Source organism: Mesitornis unicolor, unplaced genomic scaffold (assembly GCF_000695765.1).
Source record: "Mesitornis unicolor isolate BGI_N332 unplaced genomic scaffold, ASM69576v1 scaffold17729, whole genome shotgun sequence".
In the NCBI taxonomy this organism is placed as follows: domain Eukaryota; kingdom Metazoa; phylum Chordata; class Aves; order Mesitornithiformes; family Mesitornithidae; genus Mesitornis; species Mesitornis unicolor.
The window spans coordinates 12,332-28,625 of NW_010205402.1; the positions used below are offsets into that span (position 1 = coordinate 12,332).

General features: G+C 41.5%; 1 protein-coding gene across 1 annotated transcript in view; it reads right to left on the reverse strand.

The window, feature by feature from the left end:
• The window catches only part of LOC104546107 (dedicator of cytokinesis protein 10-like), a gene marked incomplete at its 3' end in the record, with an annotated part of 27,568 nt that extends 11,416 nt beyond the window's left edge, over positions 1-16,152 (reverse strand). The window contains exons 1-3 of the mRNA XM_010191400.1: positions 16,147-16,152; positions 11,754-11,843; positions 2,257-2,339 (exon numbers count right to left, since the gene is read on the reverse strand). Coding sequence (XP_010189702.1) covers positions 2,257-2,339; positions 11,754-11,843; positions 16,147-16,152 — 179 coding nt within the window. The remainder of the gene's footprint in view (positions 1-2,256; positions 2,340-11,753; positions 11,844-16,146) is intronic.
• Positions 16,153-16,294: the final 142 nt, after the last annotated feature.

Genomic DNA, 16,294 nt, shown 5'->3' on the forward strand with positions numbered 1-16,294 from the left:
TCAGACCAATATGAAGGTGCAGAACTCCAAGGGACCAGACCTCAAATATCTACTAAATGTTCCAGGTTATCCGTAAATGACAGCAAAAACTTTGCTAATGACTGTTTCAGTTCCCAGACACACTGTCATCACAGCACACACTAAGCAACCCCTGTTCTTCCTCCATCCTTCTACTTGCTCAAGAAGCAAGAACACACCAACACAAAGCATAAAAAATGGTGTAGAAAGAGGTAGTGAGAGCTCACAGAGAGGAAAAACCTCAAAGGAGGAACACATTCAGAGGAAAACTAAAGCAATTGCTAAATATTTTGGTCACGGTGTCGCGCGCTTGTCGTTGAGCTCTTTTCTGGTGCCACAGCACTACCTCAGTGGAATTGCACCATGGACATGTTGAGTCCTCACTGCTTGCCCCAGGTGGTCAGCATCACATTCCCAATCAGAAAGGGGTCAGCATTCAGAAAGAATAACTTGGGTATTTGATAAAAATCTGCTACATCATGCAGTCATTACTTGGCATGTTATATGGCCTTGTGTGCAAACAACGGTGAAGTCCTTCAGCACTGCTGAAGGCTGCCAAGTCCCAGTTCACGTGTTTCTAAATGGGAATGCCCACGAGAAGGTTCAGCACACCCTCAGTGAACAGAGGCACTTTAGACACAGTTAGATCTGGTACTGTAAATTATATTCCTTTCTCATGATGCAAAGCTGAATGTTTAACACTCATCCAACCTTCCCCAACACAATGATTTCCTATAAGGGAAGTTATACAGTAACGTGTTTAGATTTCTGATAGCGTGACAGGAGCTTTGCACAAATGAATCAAAAACCTGTGGAAACTGGGCATCCAGAGCTATCAACAATGAGATACAATACTATGACAAGGGTATATCAAGCCACTTTAATGAGGAGATTTAGTCTGACATGTGTCTTCTGACACATGACAAAACAAAATCTATTGTTTTGTTATAATCCTCTATGCAAAGACGGGAGGGGAAGTAAGATGTAAGATGCCATAACATCTTTGGAGCATGAAGTCATGAAAATAAACCATACTAAGCACCTTATCAAAATAACCTTAACAGAAGAGGATGTACGTAATCAGCTAAGACGTACTTTTGTGCAGAGTAATGCAACCATGTCTTTCACGTGCATATTTCATATGAGTGAAGATGCTTGAAGTTAAACGGAAAACTGCTGTGACACAAATATTTTTCTTGAGCACTAAAGGCATTGATTTTCTAAAACAATCAGTACAGTGGGTACTTAAGAAAATACGTTTATAATCTCTGATTAGCAAGACTGCCGTTAATAGCTTTTTGTGCTACCATATTTACTGTTCACAAAAATACCAACACACAAGAGCGAATGCAGATCTGAGGGGAAGCTTGCAGCCCAAAGCCAGGATCCAAAGGGACCATAAGAATCAGTTTATCAATTCCTGCAATGATATGTTTAGTTAGTCCTAGTTTCCATGCAACCCAAGCCCGGAGCACCCATTCCTGCATTATGTGCACATAACCTTTTCCATCCAGTATCATCATTTTAATTCCAGAAAGGAAGGCGGTAACGCAGCTCATATGGGAATTAAGTGATTTCATTAACTGCTCCCTAAAACAGCCCTAAGGGCACAGGATACAAACCTGCCACAAACAGGAGTATGGGTAGAAACTCAGGCATGAAGGAATGAGCACCAAATTCCTAATTTCTTTCCACTCAAGGCAAGAAACTTGTTCCTCCTCCTCCCAGCAACTTTACACTGATTTTGATGTAGTGCCACAGAAGGGATGGATGCCTGCTTACCCAGACACCTGCACATCTCATTTTGTATCACCAGTGCGGCACACACTGCACCCAGCTCTTCTGTAACAGTGCCGCTACAAAGCACTAAGTGAAATCCTACTCCTCTGTTACACAGGGAGAATTAATCCCAGTTAAAGGTGAATGACATTTATGCATTATTAAGGAAAACAGAAAGCCAGCTTTCCTGTATCAACTGTGCTTTGAATACGCAAATACACTTCTAAGGATTTGAATCAGCACTGATGGAGTTTGTTGATACTAGTGAATTCTGCAGAGTCTTGAACTTTTGCTACAGGACCTTTTCTTCCCCTTTTCAAAAATGCAACGTGCTATAAATACAGTAAACCAAGCAGAACATGCAAGACAAATGAAAGTGCAAATATGGACAAAGCTCAGCAAAATGACACAAACCCAATAGGAAAAAACAGAAAAAGAAGAACTTATGTTAGATCTTACTGGGGTAAGTGTCGAAAGTCTTCTGAATACTGTTCATACTTGTAGTTCACAACATGCCACTGGGAACTGTAGTATTTACAAGCCTAAAGAGAAAAAAACACAAACAACAACAGTAGAATTACTACAACTCTTTAGACTCAAGAAGGCTAGAGAACTAAGAAACATCTGAGGGAGTCCTTTGCGCTAGAGAACACATTCTTCTCTTTTATAGCTGGGTGCACAGTTCTTAAAGGAAAGTCAGTCATACATTTCCACCTTTTGAAGCACAATTTCCCATCTAAATCAAATGCACTGTATCATACAAGACAGAGGAGGTGGCTGATAGCAATTTAACATGCTTTACTGATTCTCATCTACGCTGTAGGAAACATCATTAAACTATATCACTACTGCCTCAAAAGACACTACCTAGTTTAGGCCTGACTTTGTCCACGGACATTAATTACACATTTTTTGTTTGCATTGTGTTTCATTACCTAAGCCTCCCATTGTAAATACATTTGCCCTACTCCTTTTATTCCCCCTTGTTGCAGCACGAGCCCTCTACCTCTTCTGCCCTTAAGGATTGATCTTTAACGTCTCAACAACAGTCAGGAATATATTAATAGGACTATCATTTCTCACCAGAGAGTCATTTTCCCTTCCACACTGAATTTGCTCAGTCAGCTCATCACCTCCGTGTAGATTTTATTTTCCAAAAAACTTCTTGCTAGTTTTGCAGTCATCTTTTGAAATTGTTCTTAACATATCAATCTCCCTTAAATAGGGGAACTGGACCTGAGCAAAGACTAAACTGAAGGGCTTTGCTATGCTGTCAAACAGACCAGAATAACTGTGATTTACTCAATACAGAACTTCTATCAACACAATTAAACACAACACGGCATTTCTAAAGGCAACAAGATGCATGAAATATGTACAGTTACTGATAAGGCATACATCTACAATGAGAAAAATGACAATTTCAGGAATTCCAGTTATTCTTGCTACAGAGTGTAAAATGCAAACTGATACTTGTACAGTATACTGAAGAATTTACCCCAGTATTGTTTTGTTTTCTCCCCACACTCCACCTGAACATTTGCACCAGCCCTTGTGAGATGGACAGGAAGAAACAGAGGCAGCAAGCCTGAAACCCAACAGTAGAAGCGGCTGCCCAAGACCACAAGAAAAAGGAGGCACGTCAGGAAGGAAAATGGTGGAGACCAAGAGTAGAGAAAGAAGCAGCAGCACTGAAAGGAATCTGAGGTGGGAAAAGGAAAGACTCTCACAGGATGGCTGAGGCTCCAGGAGACAAAGAGAATGGAACAAGGGACAGAGCAAAAATATTAAAGAACCAAAAAATACACAGAGAAACTGGAAGAAAAGGCAACAAAGGGACGAGTAAGTTAGTACTGCCCCAACTGGGAATATGCCCTCTCTTCCCTGCCAGCCGCTTCTGAAGCTCCCATGGGAGCCATTGCTTGCACAGCAATCTCTGCCTCAGAGAGACAGGGGATTATCAGGCTGCTGGAGCAGTAACTGAGGTGGGCTGAAAACTTAAAGGCGGTGCTTTCTAGATTACTCAGCACAAATCTCCTTTTTAAATCTTGCGTAAAACATACAGAGTATGTAGCCACAAATTATCTGTGACTGCTTTATTTTTTTTTAAACTATGGAAAAGGAGCTGAGGGGTGCCCTCATTAATGTTTATAAATTTGTAAAGGGCGAGTGTCAGGAGGAAGGAGCCAGGCTCTGCTCTGGGATGTCCAATGCCAGGACAAGGGGCAATGGTCCCAAGCTGGAGCACAGGAGGTTCAACCTGAACATGAGGAAAAACTTTGTCAGTGTGAGGGTTATGGAGCATGGCCCAGGCTGCCCAGAGAGGTTGTGGAGTCTCCTTCTCTGCAGACATTCAAAACCCCCCGGCCGTGTTCCTGTGTGACCTGGTCTGGTGATCCTGCTCTGGCAGGGGTTGCACTGGGGGAGCTTTCGAGGTCCCTTCCAACTCCTGATATTCTGTGATTCCGTGAAAAGGTGGCAAGGAAGTGGATGCCCATTTATAGGCAGTACTCTCCCACTCCAACACTGAATCAAGCAGTTCAGCACAACCAAAGGCAGGCTGCAGTAATCACATTTCATGTGGATCTAGCACCTACTTTCTGGTCTGACACAAACCCACATTATCGTAGAGGATGCAGAATAAAGTGTGACCATTAGACAACATAAACCAATCACATAGTCTCTGAGAATGAACATAATACTACAGCATTATAACTGACTAACTCTGCCCCTCACAGGGTCAAATTCAAAGCCTAGCCCTGACAACCATGGTTCTATGCCACTCCAACTCTGGCTGCACTCTGCCTTTGAATAGAAAATAAAAAGCCAACCAAAACCCAATCTTTCTGTTTTATGAATCTTCCTAAAATGAATTGGTCACTCTTGTATTTGTGCGATCTAAGTTTTAGTTAAAACGAATTGATAATCACCTGGGCTATAAGAATACTCTTACAAGAGCCACACGCACTGTTCTACACGAGCCCATGAAAAGCTCATTCACTGAACGTCGTGAGGATGAGCACAGACACTCCAATTCACACTTCACTCACCTTCCACTTGACAAACGTAAACCAACTGAACCTTCTACAGAAAGAGCCACTTTTTCCCCGTGGTACTTTCATTACTAAGTATCCTATTTAACAGACGCAATTAAAACCCACCGAGAATTCTCAATGCAGGCTTTTATTGCAAACATTATAGGTTGATGTGTTAAAGAAACCAGTTGAGAATAACACAGAGCAGGCCACAGTATTTTAGCTTATAACTATAAAGGTTTATTGTGCTCCTCCAAGAAAAACCTAATCAAAATAAAAATCAAAGGGGACAAGCAGCACATCCAAGCATCACTCAGTAAACCTACAAAAGGCAAGCCAATTCAGTGCAACAGCTAATGGTGTTCTTGAACTAGCTAGTTGTGGCTACCCATCGTAAACTAGATCCAGTTTAAATTTTAAAAAGTGACAGCATTTTCTCTTCAGAATACTGTAACTAAAAATCAAATACTTCTGCTGACTGTACTGACTTTTAATGATTTTATTTTTTTTTTAACTTGGGAACTATGATTGGAAATTGAATTTTAGCAATGAGGAAAAAATACCTGCAAACCTCATTTGAAGAATAAGAAAAACCTTTCTAGAGGTAGAGACTTCATCAAGAAGCCAGAGCTGGATCCTACTGTTCCTGGCAAAGGATGGAGGCACCGGTGCAGGGGCTGTTGAACAAAAGTGGATTGTGGGGGAGGAAAAATATAGATGGAGAAATGGAAGCTTTGCGATGTGGGAGGGTTGGCACACATTTGGATGAACTTTCCTACTGCACTGTTGCCCAGGCAGGCTGCACAGCCCATTCCCAAGGGCCCTATCAAATTCAGGGTATTTTTTTCTGTTTTCTTGTTGCCCAGCTGGCCTAATTTTTCCTTAGAGAGACAGACAATCCTGCAAGCTTTTTGCACCTGTAACTTCTTAGGTCTGGTTCTGGTGATGACAGCATAATGGCTACTACAGTGAAAGGGACACTTAAAAGAGATTTACCCTGCAATGCAAATGAACCTTTTGGAGAAAAAAAAAAGAAAAACAAAGAAAGAATGGGAAGTGAGAAAAACACAAATGACCAAACACCCTGAAACATTTGAATGCAACTCTATTGCTTATATTGTCTCTAAGACAGCGCTAGGTATATTGGAAATAAAGATGCACAGATGATGTAAGTCATTCTTGGAACAACTGGGCTTCTTGCAGAGAAACTGCATGCACAGAGCAATCCTGCCACCCCACTCTCCCTGAAGAGTGGCTGTTTCCAAGGTGGAAAGCAGGGGATGTTGAGCAGGAAAAGGCAAGTCCATGCAAGAGCTTGGAAACAGAAAGCAAAGACCTTCCAGAGCTGAATGTGGCCACAGTGCTAAAGGGGAAGCGGCAGAGATGGCTCTGTGCCCTGCCCCATGATGGGAGACATGCATAGCACTGCTCATAAAGCATTCCCAATGGCTTCTCCTGCCTGTGACCTCTGCTGCAACAACTAAAGGCAGCATACGAGGATTTAGGAAGGTGCAAGGCAGTGTGATTACCCTGGCTTGGAATTCAGCCCTCCACCTCAGGCCTACCCCTGAGCCCTTACACTTGCAACAAGCATGGCAGCGTCGTGACCAGCTGCTGGCAACAGGGACCTTCATTTCAGGGCTTTTGATGCTGCTTCCACATTAACACAGTTCACACATATAGTAAAGTCCAGTGACACAGCAGTGTAACAAAACAAACATTAAAACACACTATTATTTTGAAGTATTAATAATTTTTTAAAAGTATTTACCGCTTGTGCTATCAAAAGACCTACTGTCCTTTAATAACATACATCATAGCCCTGTCATTACAGTTCCTTAGAGTACTGCAAGCACTTAGATTTTTGAAGCTGGAGATATCTACACTGGGATGAGCAATAATAAAACTTTCTCTGTGGCATTTATCAACAGGAGTTCCCATTTTATTTTGACTTTGAAATATCTGAAAGCAATGCAGATTAGCCTGTAAATAAAAAAGCCTCAGAAACCAACTTATGGACACACAACAGTTTTCAGTAATTATATAGAAGGCCGTGGCTCTTTTAACATTATGATTAATAAGACTCACATTTAGTAATTACAGATCCTGTAGACACAACTTGCAAAATCTCAAATGAAAAAAAACAACACAGAAGAATGGTGAGGGCTCTGAAAACGTGCAAGGGACAACTCCAATTTCTGCATCTAGAAAACCTACACAGGAAAGTTAACAGGCAACCATGTGAATACTGTACTATAGCAGACAAAATGAACTACATTATCCATCAAATGAAATTTCAATAATCTGACATTGTTCTTTCATTTTCATGTAGTGCTCTTCAGCCAGCATGGTCTCTACTGCTCTAAGGATTAAGTGTGAGGACTACAATTACACCCACAAATGAAAAGGAGCCAGCACTGAGGTTCAGGAAAGCTCAGTCTCAACAACTCTTTCCAGCAAGCTCATGCCTTTGTAATCATCATCCCTGAGAGTCATTTCCATAAGCTAAACCACCACAACTTGGCACCACATACAGAGTCATTAAACAGGCTTAAGTAATGCTGCATGTGCAGAGTGCCACCAGGATACTCCATCCTGGTTTACCTCAGACTTCTTTGAGTAAGCTGGCAGATTCCAGACGCCACACGCAGGACACAATCAGGTCACAACTGCCATTAATAGCTGGCCTCTGTTCCCAGGCTTTTTCCAACAGACTGCTAAGACAACAACTGACTAGATGTCTGTGATTTGAAAGAAGCACCTGGCTCTACAGTGACTTCAAAAGCTACAAGCAGGCTCAAAACCAGCTCAAGTGCCAGCAGATTTCTGAAGGAGACAGGTCTGACTTGAACCTATGCAAGCTGGCCCTTTGATAATACTCACAAACCTCATATCAGCCCATCTGCACAACAGTAAACCATCTACCGCAGTGACCAGTAAGAAGTGCACAGCAGAACGAAGGTGACAATAGGATTTTAAGAACGCAACACGAACTCCACCACCTTTGCTAGAATATGGATGAGACCACCAGTGATGACACTTGCAAGCTGATCCAAGGCCCAGCAAGCCACCAAAGAAGATCTTCCTGTAGCAACGACCATCGCTGGATCAGACTCCTGAAGCAAAAAGGATGGGTCTACCTGGGAGGGCAGGATGAGACAGCTTCTCACAGGTCCTTCTAAGCTTGTTTTCCACAATTACACTGCATAACCTCGAGGAGCTTCTGCAGCAAGCTGCTGTGTTCTCCTTCTGCCCCTGCACAGCTCCCAGTATCCCCCTCCTCATCCATGGGGCCAGCATGCAAAAATGCTTCCCAAAAACATATTCGAGTAGCAACTGCCATTTCTCGAGGGATCATCCAGCTTAAATCCATTTAAGAAAAGATACTGAAAGCTAATATTTATTTACTTTCTGGATTTATTTTTGCATATACACCTAAAATTTAATTCATATAGATACCTCCACAAATAATATGTATGTAAGTATGCATCCATGCTTTCTGAAAATATCGTTGAAAACTAAAACGGGACTAAATGTGTTGCAATTAGACAGCATAAGTTCCTCAAACTAAATATAACCTTGAATTGCGAAATGCACTATCCCCTTATATTTCTGAATTAAATGTGGGAAAAATCCCAAGGACTGCCATTTGATCTGCACATTCCGGAATACAGAGTTGGGAAAGGTGATATTAGGAATGTTTCCACAATATAAAAGGAAGAATTTTGCTTTGTTTCTTGCGGAATGAATGTTTCTATTTGCCAAAGCTATGGACCACAAGGACAATGCTGACTGGGATAAAGACATGCAGCCAATGCTGCCAGGAGTGAGAAAGGTCAGAATTTGAGAGGAAGCAGTATGGCATGGTACAGAAATCAAGGAAGTCAGGAATACTTAGAAAAAATAAACACTGAAGACAATCTTCTGGCTTTAAAAGTTTCTGGAAACTTCTCTTTTCTTGGAACCTAATTTAGTTACTCAAGCTCCTCCTGCTTAAGAAAAGTTACGGTGGAAAAATCCACAAGCAAGAATATACTAGGACAACTGCAGATATAGGAACGATCATTTCACAAAGTATTACCTTTAGGATATACCTAATAATTAGGTATAAATTAATAAAGGGACTCAGATATCAATCATAAAACGTAAAATATTTATTCTCTTTGCATCCCATAGAAAATAGTTATCAAAGGACTATTTATTTATTCGAGTCACTTTTTTTTTTTAAAGTTTATTTTACAGTTTCAGCAGAAAGGAGAACATCTGAAAAGCAAATTCTTCTGCCTCGCCTGTTACCATAAGATCTCAACAGCACCAACAGTGGAAGTTGCATTCAGAGAACTGAATTAGACAACTAGAGCCCAAAACCTTCCATTACAGGTGGACAGCACCAAAAGCCATCCACGCCAAAAGCTTTCCTCAGCAATAGCAGCCTCATCTTTCTTCATCTGGCTTGTCAGCACTTTTGCATCCAAATAACAATATTGCACAGGCAATCAATTAATCCTGATGTGCCTGCAAATACTGTGTATGATCACTGGAGCAAAGGGAATCTGATCAAATCCCCAAGCTGCCCTATGTATGGATTTTGGTAAGGGCTGGGGCAGAAGACCTGATCCTTGAAGGTCTCCAGCAATGAAAGAGCCAAAAGTGGAAATAAAGCCTTCCTACTGTCACCAAAAGGATGAGACAGGAGATCACCGATCTGAGCTCTTGAAATAGTTTCAGTACAATGCCCTCACACTGCGACATACGAAGAAAATTAGTTTCTCCTTTACCAGCAGGCCCTTCATTTGTAGTTAACTGACTTGCTCCACGTCTTCATGTTGCAACTTACTGAACTACTGAGATAGTGTAACACAGACTAATGGTCAAAGATAGACGTTACCACTTACAGGGAACTCCAAAACGGCCTCAGTGAGATGAAGCTGTACATTCCCTTTGTATAGCTTCCCCAACAGTCCAGTCCCATCAGGAATAAGACATTTGATTCTGGGTTGTAAAAAGTCCAGTTGAGCAACGGAGAGTCAAATGTGTACAGGAATGGATGCTCTCACTGTTCATGACACCAGTGTATTTGAAGAAAGAGAAGCCTCCTTCACTAAGTGTTGGCTTTTTCACAGCTTCAGGAAAGAAGCGAATGTCACCAACTCCACTCCTGCACATCCCTCCAGAAGTTCTGAACACCAGCCCGCAACACAACGGACTGCTGCAGAGTCAGCACATATTGGTGCAACTGCTGCAGCGGACTGCCATCAGGGATCTCCACAGCACCCCATGCTCAGTTTTGTTTAACTTTGGACTAGAAATCATCCTCAGCCTAGAGTTTAATTTATATTATATATAACTTCTAGCCTTATGGCAAAGTAGAACATACGCATTACTACTTTAAAAGAGGTTTTTATTCTGCTACTATTCCATGTACAGGCTTAGTTTTCTAGTCCTGTTTTTTCCCCACTGCTTTGCCCCTCCCCTTGGCTCACTGGTACCACAGTGAAAGCTAATAGACGTGTTCAATATGTATTTTACCAGGTTGTCATTAGCATCCCCTTGGAGAGCTCGGCTGTAATGATTCCCAAACACTGTGTACTGTGTTCCATTTTTAGACCCACCACTTTTCTGTAAAGCCATGAGCACAGTGCTGGCCTTGCACCTTGTGGAACCTTAAAACAAAAAGCAGATCCTGAAAGTGCTGAAAGGGCAGCGAGGCTTCTGGGAAGGTAGATAATTCCAAAAGCTATGTTACCTTTTAACCCTACCATCAGATGAAGAAAGATGGTAAAGTTCAGGCAATCTGAGCCAGCAGTAAATTGTTATTGCTCTTTCTAGACCTGCTGGAGAGAAGCAGGGCCAGCCTGTAAAATGCCATGTTGCATACAATTCAACAGCCACATTTCTGCCTAATCTTGGATTTTATTTTTTCTAATCTCTGTGTCTGTCTGCAACTGACTTTTCCTCCACAAATTATCTTGCAGTTATAATGGCCCATACTCATTCAAACCAGGAAACCAGGTGTGAAAAAACCCAACCTGTGAAAAAAAGGCAGAGAACACACACACACTGTGGGCTAACTGTAAGTGCTTGGAATTAAATCTCTTATAGAAGAAGCCTGAAAATTTGGTTTCGTAAGTCTGTTAATTCAAGTGGTAAGCTATACTCTACATCTCTAGTAAAAGATAGGGAAGGTTCAGTGAGCCATCTAAAGTAAATTCCTTTGACCAGCACCTCCAATGTCCTTCAAAGTGATAAAACCAGTGACAATCTGAGGCAGCAGGAAGAGCAATCTTTTTCTGCAGTTTGAGATAAGGTATGGAAACAATACAACAATAGGTATTTTTTAAAGGTAGAACGATTAATCACTTCTAGTGGGGCTCTAACTGCCATGGAAGAACTTTGAGTTTCTACTATGAAGGTACAACATTAAATACTGACAATAAATATAAACCCCTACACATCCTTCACAGTGCAACTGCTCATCAGAAAGCTGTAATATAAGTCTCTGAATAAGATACACACCTTGCAATAACTCTAAGAGTCTAAACCATTGCCAAACAGTTATCTTTTTTTGAAAGATACAAGTATTTTCCAAGTGCAAAGCAGATGACCAATGATTAGCACTCACATAAAAATATCAAACTCAGTGTCAGTGGACCAGTAGTAACAGGGAATGCAGCTGGAAAACAGTAGCATGAGAGGCTGATTCAGTGCATTTCCAGTTTTTCAGGATACAAGCATCTCAGAACAGGCACCTGCAGATATGCTGTTAACCAACCCACCCTCCACATCTTCTGGCCTCCAAAATTCAAACCTGATTCAAATCACCTGAGTAATAGTAGAAGAAAAAAAGATGCTTATTATAATGATAGCAAGCCTCCCCCAAACCCTTGGTTTTATTTAAGGATATACACACTAGATATTTACCTCTTTAACAAGTAAATTTTCTGCTCTTTGTTCTGCGTCTTCAGGTACAGAAGGATATAGCGTTCTGATTTCCAGTGGAATTGTGTCTGTCTGACAAACAAAAAAGCAAATTAGTCAGAGTGACAGAACAGCAGTTTTGTTTCATGAAGAGGTTAAGGACCTTATTATTATGGCTTGCATTTTTCAGTTTGTCATGCAGCCAATATACATGCACACCAACTCCAGTCCTTGCATGCACGATTCAATACTATCAGCTAAAGCATTATTTACAAGCAAGAGCAATGTTCAGATAGATTTCTGGGAACAAAGTTGTTCCAAACAAACTTGCTTCAGTCTCTGAGGTTTCTGATAAAAAAGTCATCAAGTCTTCCTTACATCTTCTCCCAGAAACATACACCAAATCCAACAGCATTACTTGCTTCCCCTGTTTCCCTTCTGCACCCCATGCCTTTTCAGCAAAGAATGTGGAAACAGAACTAAAAACATTGATTCTTTTGGAAGGAGAGGAGCGAAGTCCTCCCATTTTCTCTTACAGCTTACACAGACCACACTAATACCCCCCTCACTTTTCATGTGAGTAATTATGAAAAAAACGGCATGTATCACTCAGGCAGATGCAAATGTCATGGGATTCCCCAAACTTTTTCTGTTTCCTCTGGATAGCTCAAGATACAATGTGATTAAAACACTTTGGCTCCCACAAATAACGATGATGCCTCATAGGCATCACAAAGTGAAAAAAACCCCTGTTGTTCTGACAAACTAAGCTCGGTTTCCTGAATGTGGGTTCCTTGGCTCTACACAGATGCATTACCAAAGCTTGAGTGCAGTGGAGATTTACACAATCATTTAGTTTATGAGTAAAAGAGACAGCAGATGGAGAAGAATGAATTTTCAAGGCCACATTTAGTAATAGTTAAGACGTTTGAATCCTTGGTTGTGTAGGGACTTCCCAGCAATACCCACAGTCTCTGGAACATGCTTCGTTACTTCACACATACATGACATTTTAAGTCCCATTTTTAAGCAGCCCCGAGAAGATGCAATCCCTGAGCACAGCTCAAAATCCACAGGCACCCGTAAGGCCCATCATATGGAGTTCTTTCCAGGGTTGAGGCTCCATCGCCAGCAGCAGCAGCCACAAAGCCTGCACACCATCCTTCTGTATCACCTCTGCTAAAGATCAGCTGCTGTTTCCAGACCAGGGCAGAGTGGGAGGCCACAAGAGAAGAGAAGCGTGGGGCACTCTGTGCCTCGCGCTGCCTCTGTAGGGATGGTGACTAAGCTGCAGAGAGATCAACAACCTCTTCTGCTTGCCAGCAGCAAAACTTATCTGCCCCATGTATTATATAGAAGATAGTTTCCAGTATTTTTTTTCAGTTAAGACATATAGTAAGTCAAATCTTTGACCTAATACAATGCTTCGTGTCAAGCGATACCAACACAGCGATCAAAACAGCTAACACTTGCCTTAATGGGGTCATCATGCCTCCTTTCCCTTCCACAGCTTGTCAAAGGACTGCAGCTGAACAAGACACCTAACTCAAGCTCACTGTTTTGCCTGTGATATGCTCCCCCACTTTCCTTCTCAACAAGACTGCACTTGGGTAACGTTGGGCTTGTCACATCTGCAGACTGCCAAAGAATATCACAGGTTTATTTACATAGAACTAGGACATGGAAAATCTTGTGTATTGTTATATTTAAACTTGTTTTAAAAACTACAAAGCACTTCCCTTCTGAGAATTACTTATGTTCAACCACTGAGCAGCAGAAGTCTTGCCACAAAAACACTTCCTGTTCATAGCTGAGCACTTCCAAAGTTAAATGCTCTTAAAGGCTGATCAGGCATAGCATGAATTCACCAAAACCTTTTTACTTCAGAAAACAACTAAATTGCAACAACAGGCTAAGCGCTTCTGAAAGGGTCATAAAAAATAACGGATTTTATTTACAGAATTCAGCATTTATAAAAGTATGCTTTCAATGCAGCCTAATTTTCTAATGTTTAGGCAATCATAGCAACTGTCTGTTCAAATCAGAAGCCAACTATCTTCTCATCTGTGCATGCAAACTGTGATATTCAAATAATGCATGTATCAGCCTAAAACATTAAATTCTATAATTCTCCTGAACTATTTTTTAATCTATTTTATATAAATATCCTATATCCAACATGATCTATGGCATTCAGCCAGCGTCTTATTTGCATAAAGAGTTGGCCCCAGATGTTTGATTAGTTGTAAGGTACAATTTAATTAAGCGCCCTCTCTTGCTACATCCACTTTCTACAGCGAAAGCCACAAGTTAAGATTGCTTCTTATCAACAATTGATTAGGAATAATGTTTTCAGACAGCGCGTACTTCCCACTGACACGGTGAGTTTAGTATTGGAAAATGGAGCTCCGACTCCATTAGCCATTTCAAACATTTTCACTCTGAATCTATTCTAATCACTTTGAGTCTGAAAGCATGTTACCACTGGTTAAATCTTCAGATGGATGCATTAAAAATAATTCTATTTACTTCCTGAAAAGGCAGCCCTTCTAAGAGAGCTAACTGCACACAGGCACCAATGTTCCTGTATGTTAATGCTTAGATTCAATCTCTCTAAAGAGAAGCAGCTCGGCCCCATTTTCATCCAAGCAAACAGATTTACTTAACCTTTCCAAAAACTGTAATGAGTTAGTCCGTCAAATTAAAAAGCAGGATAAGATGCACATTTGCTGCACAAATACCATCATGCAAATGCTGTCACTATACGGGGCTCCCAACAGGTTGCTGTCTCAGCACAGACCTCACCGGAGCAGGTACGTGTGCAGGAGAAAATGAAAGGAAAGCAAGCACAGAGCACATTTAAAGGATAGATCTTGCCCCACTGCTCGACGAGTCACACTCGGTGTGAGAAGCTATGCTTTGCCCACACAGTGTTTGCTTTGCTGACTGCATTAACTCTATTTAAATAGCTGGAGTGCATTCCTCTAAGTCTAAATAATTCTCGCCTTTCTGCTCCTCCCAGCCGACGTGAACTTGCACGTATCAAGGATACTGATATCTCATTAGTCATGAGGATAATGGACTCGATTTCTGCTCCTCTAAGGATGAGCAGATACTGGCCATCACATGAGAAAATGGGAGATAAGTCACATGCTATTAAAAATAACCCATGACCTCACCACTGTAACTCTTCTGGTCTTAGAAATAACAGTCAGGTCTACAGGGTTATTTCCAAGGAGGCTGCAAGTCCCTTGCTTAGAGCTGTCTTTATGGCTCATGTGCTCTGCTTCACGTGAAGAGGCAGTGTCATTGCCAACTCTTGCCTTCTCTCCTTTACGATGCGTCTGGTTCCGCATCTAAATGAACAACTTCTGTCCCTGCACAACATCGAGATAGCAGAGGTCCCACAATCTGAAAAATAAGGAGATTTTGGCTCTTCCTCCTTTAAAGGTTAAAAAAAAAGAAGCCTGGAAACAGTCACACCTGAAGTGGTGGAGAGTATCGGCCCTGCAGGACTCAGCCTCTGTTCTAAAGCCTCTGTGCTATTTGGAGGGCACCTGGGTGGGCTTTCAAAAGCCCAGAAGAGCCAGGAGCACATATCAGACTGAACTTCAATAGGTTTTGCATTACACAGGTAAGCTTTGCCACCTTACACCTGCCCTAAATTAGGCAATGAATTATTTTTTCTGTCGTAGGTTGAAACCAGACATTCAGCCATACTTTAACAACTAGTTTAAGAGTCTGAGTCCCACTTTTCAAATGAAGATTGAAAAAACAGTACTTGAAGAGAGGAGAAATAAATTCTCACAACCCAGAGAGTTTAACCTGCTTTTATACTACACTAAACTGAAGTACCTATTAAATGTTTTCAACTACCATTTTATGATAATCAACTTATATTTATCAACATATTCTTAATGTATATTTAGTTACTAAACCTCCACACATGTAAAGGTATTAGCAAAGGGGCACTGAGCCCATTGCCATTAAGGGAGAGCACCAATAATTCTATACAGGACTTGAGATCCTGGAGAGATTTGAAGACACTGCTGGAGGTTCAGTGAAATTCTTAAGGATGGTAACATGAAGAAAGGATGAAGAAATACTTCTGAAAGGATGCAGAAAGCATTTTGCTTGGATACATGAAGGTGCTTAGGAGCAAAAGTACAAATGTTTGAGAACGAATCTGTGCAAGACAGATGTGAAAGGGTAAAAAGTGAGAGGGAGACCAATCCGAAGGAAGTTGTCACACTTCTTTCATTCCCTCCTTTCTGGTAAACATGTAGGAGAAAAGCAAGAAATAGAAATGCCAGACAGCAGCGGTTCCAGTTGTCAAGAGAGAGTGTGGCTAGGGCCGGGGAAGGTGAACGGAGCACTGGTGAAGACACAAACCTACCGGCATGACCAGCAAGCACACATTGTTATGAGTGCAACAGGAAGCCAAATAACCCCCACTCATTACCTTCACGAAGTAGAGTGTATGCTCGTACTCATGTGGCAGGGAGCTCCTGTAAATCCCAGAATCACAGAATGTCAGGAGTTGG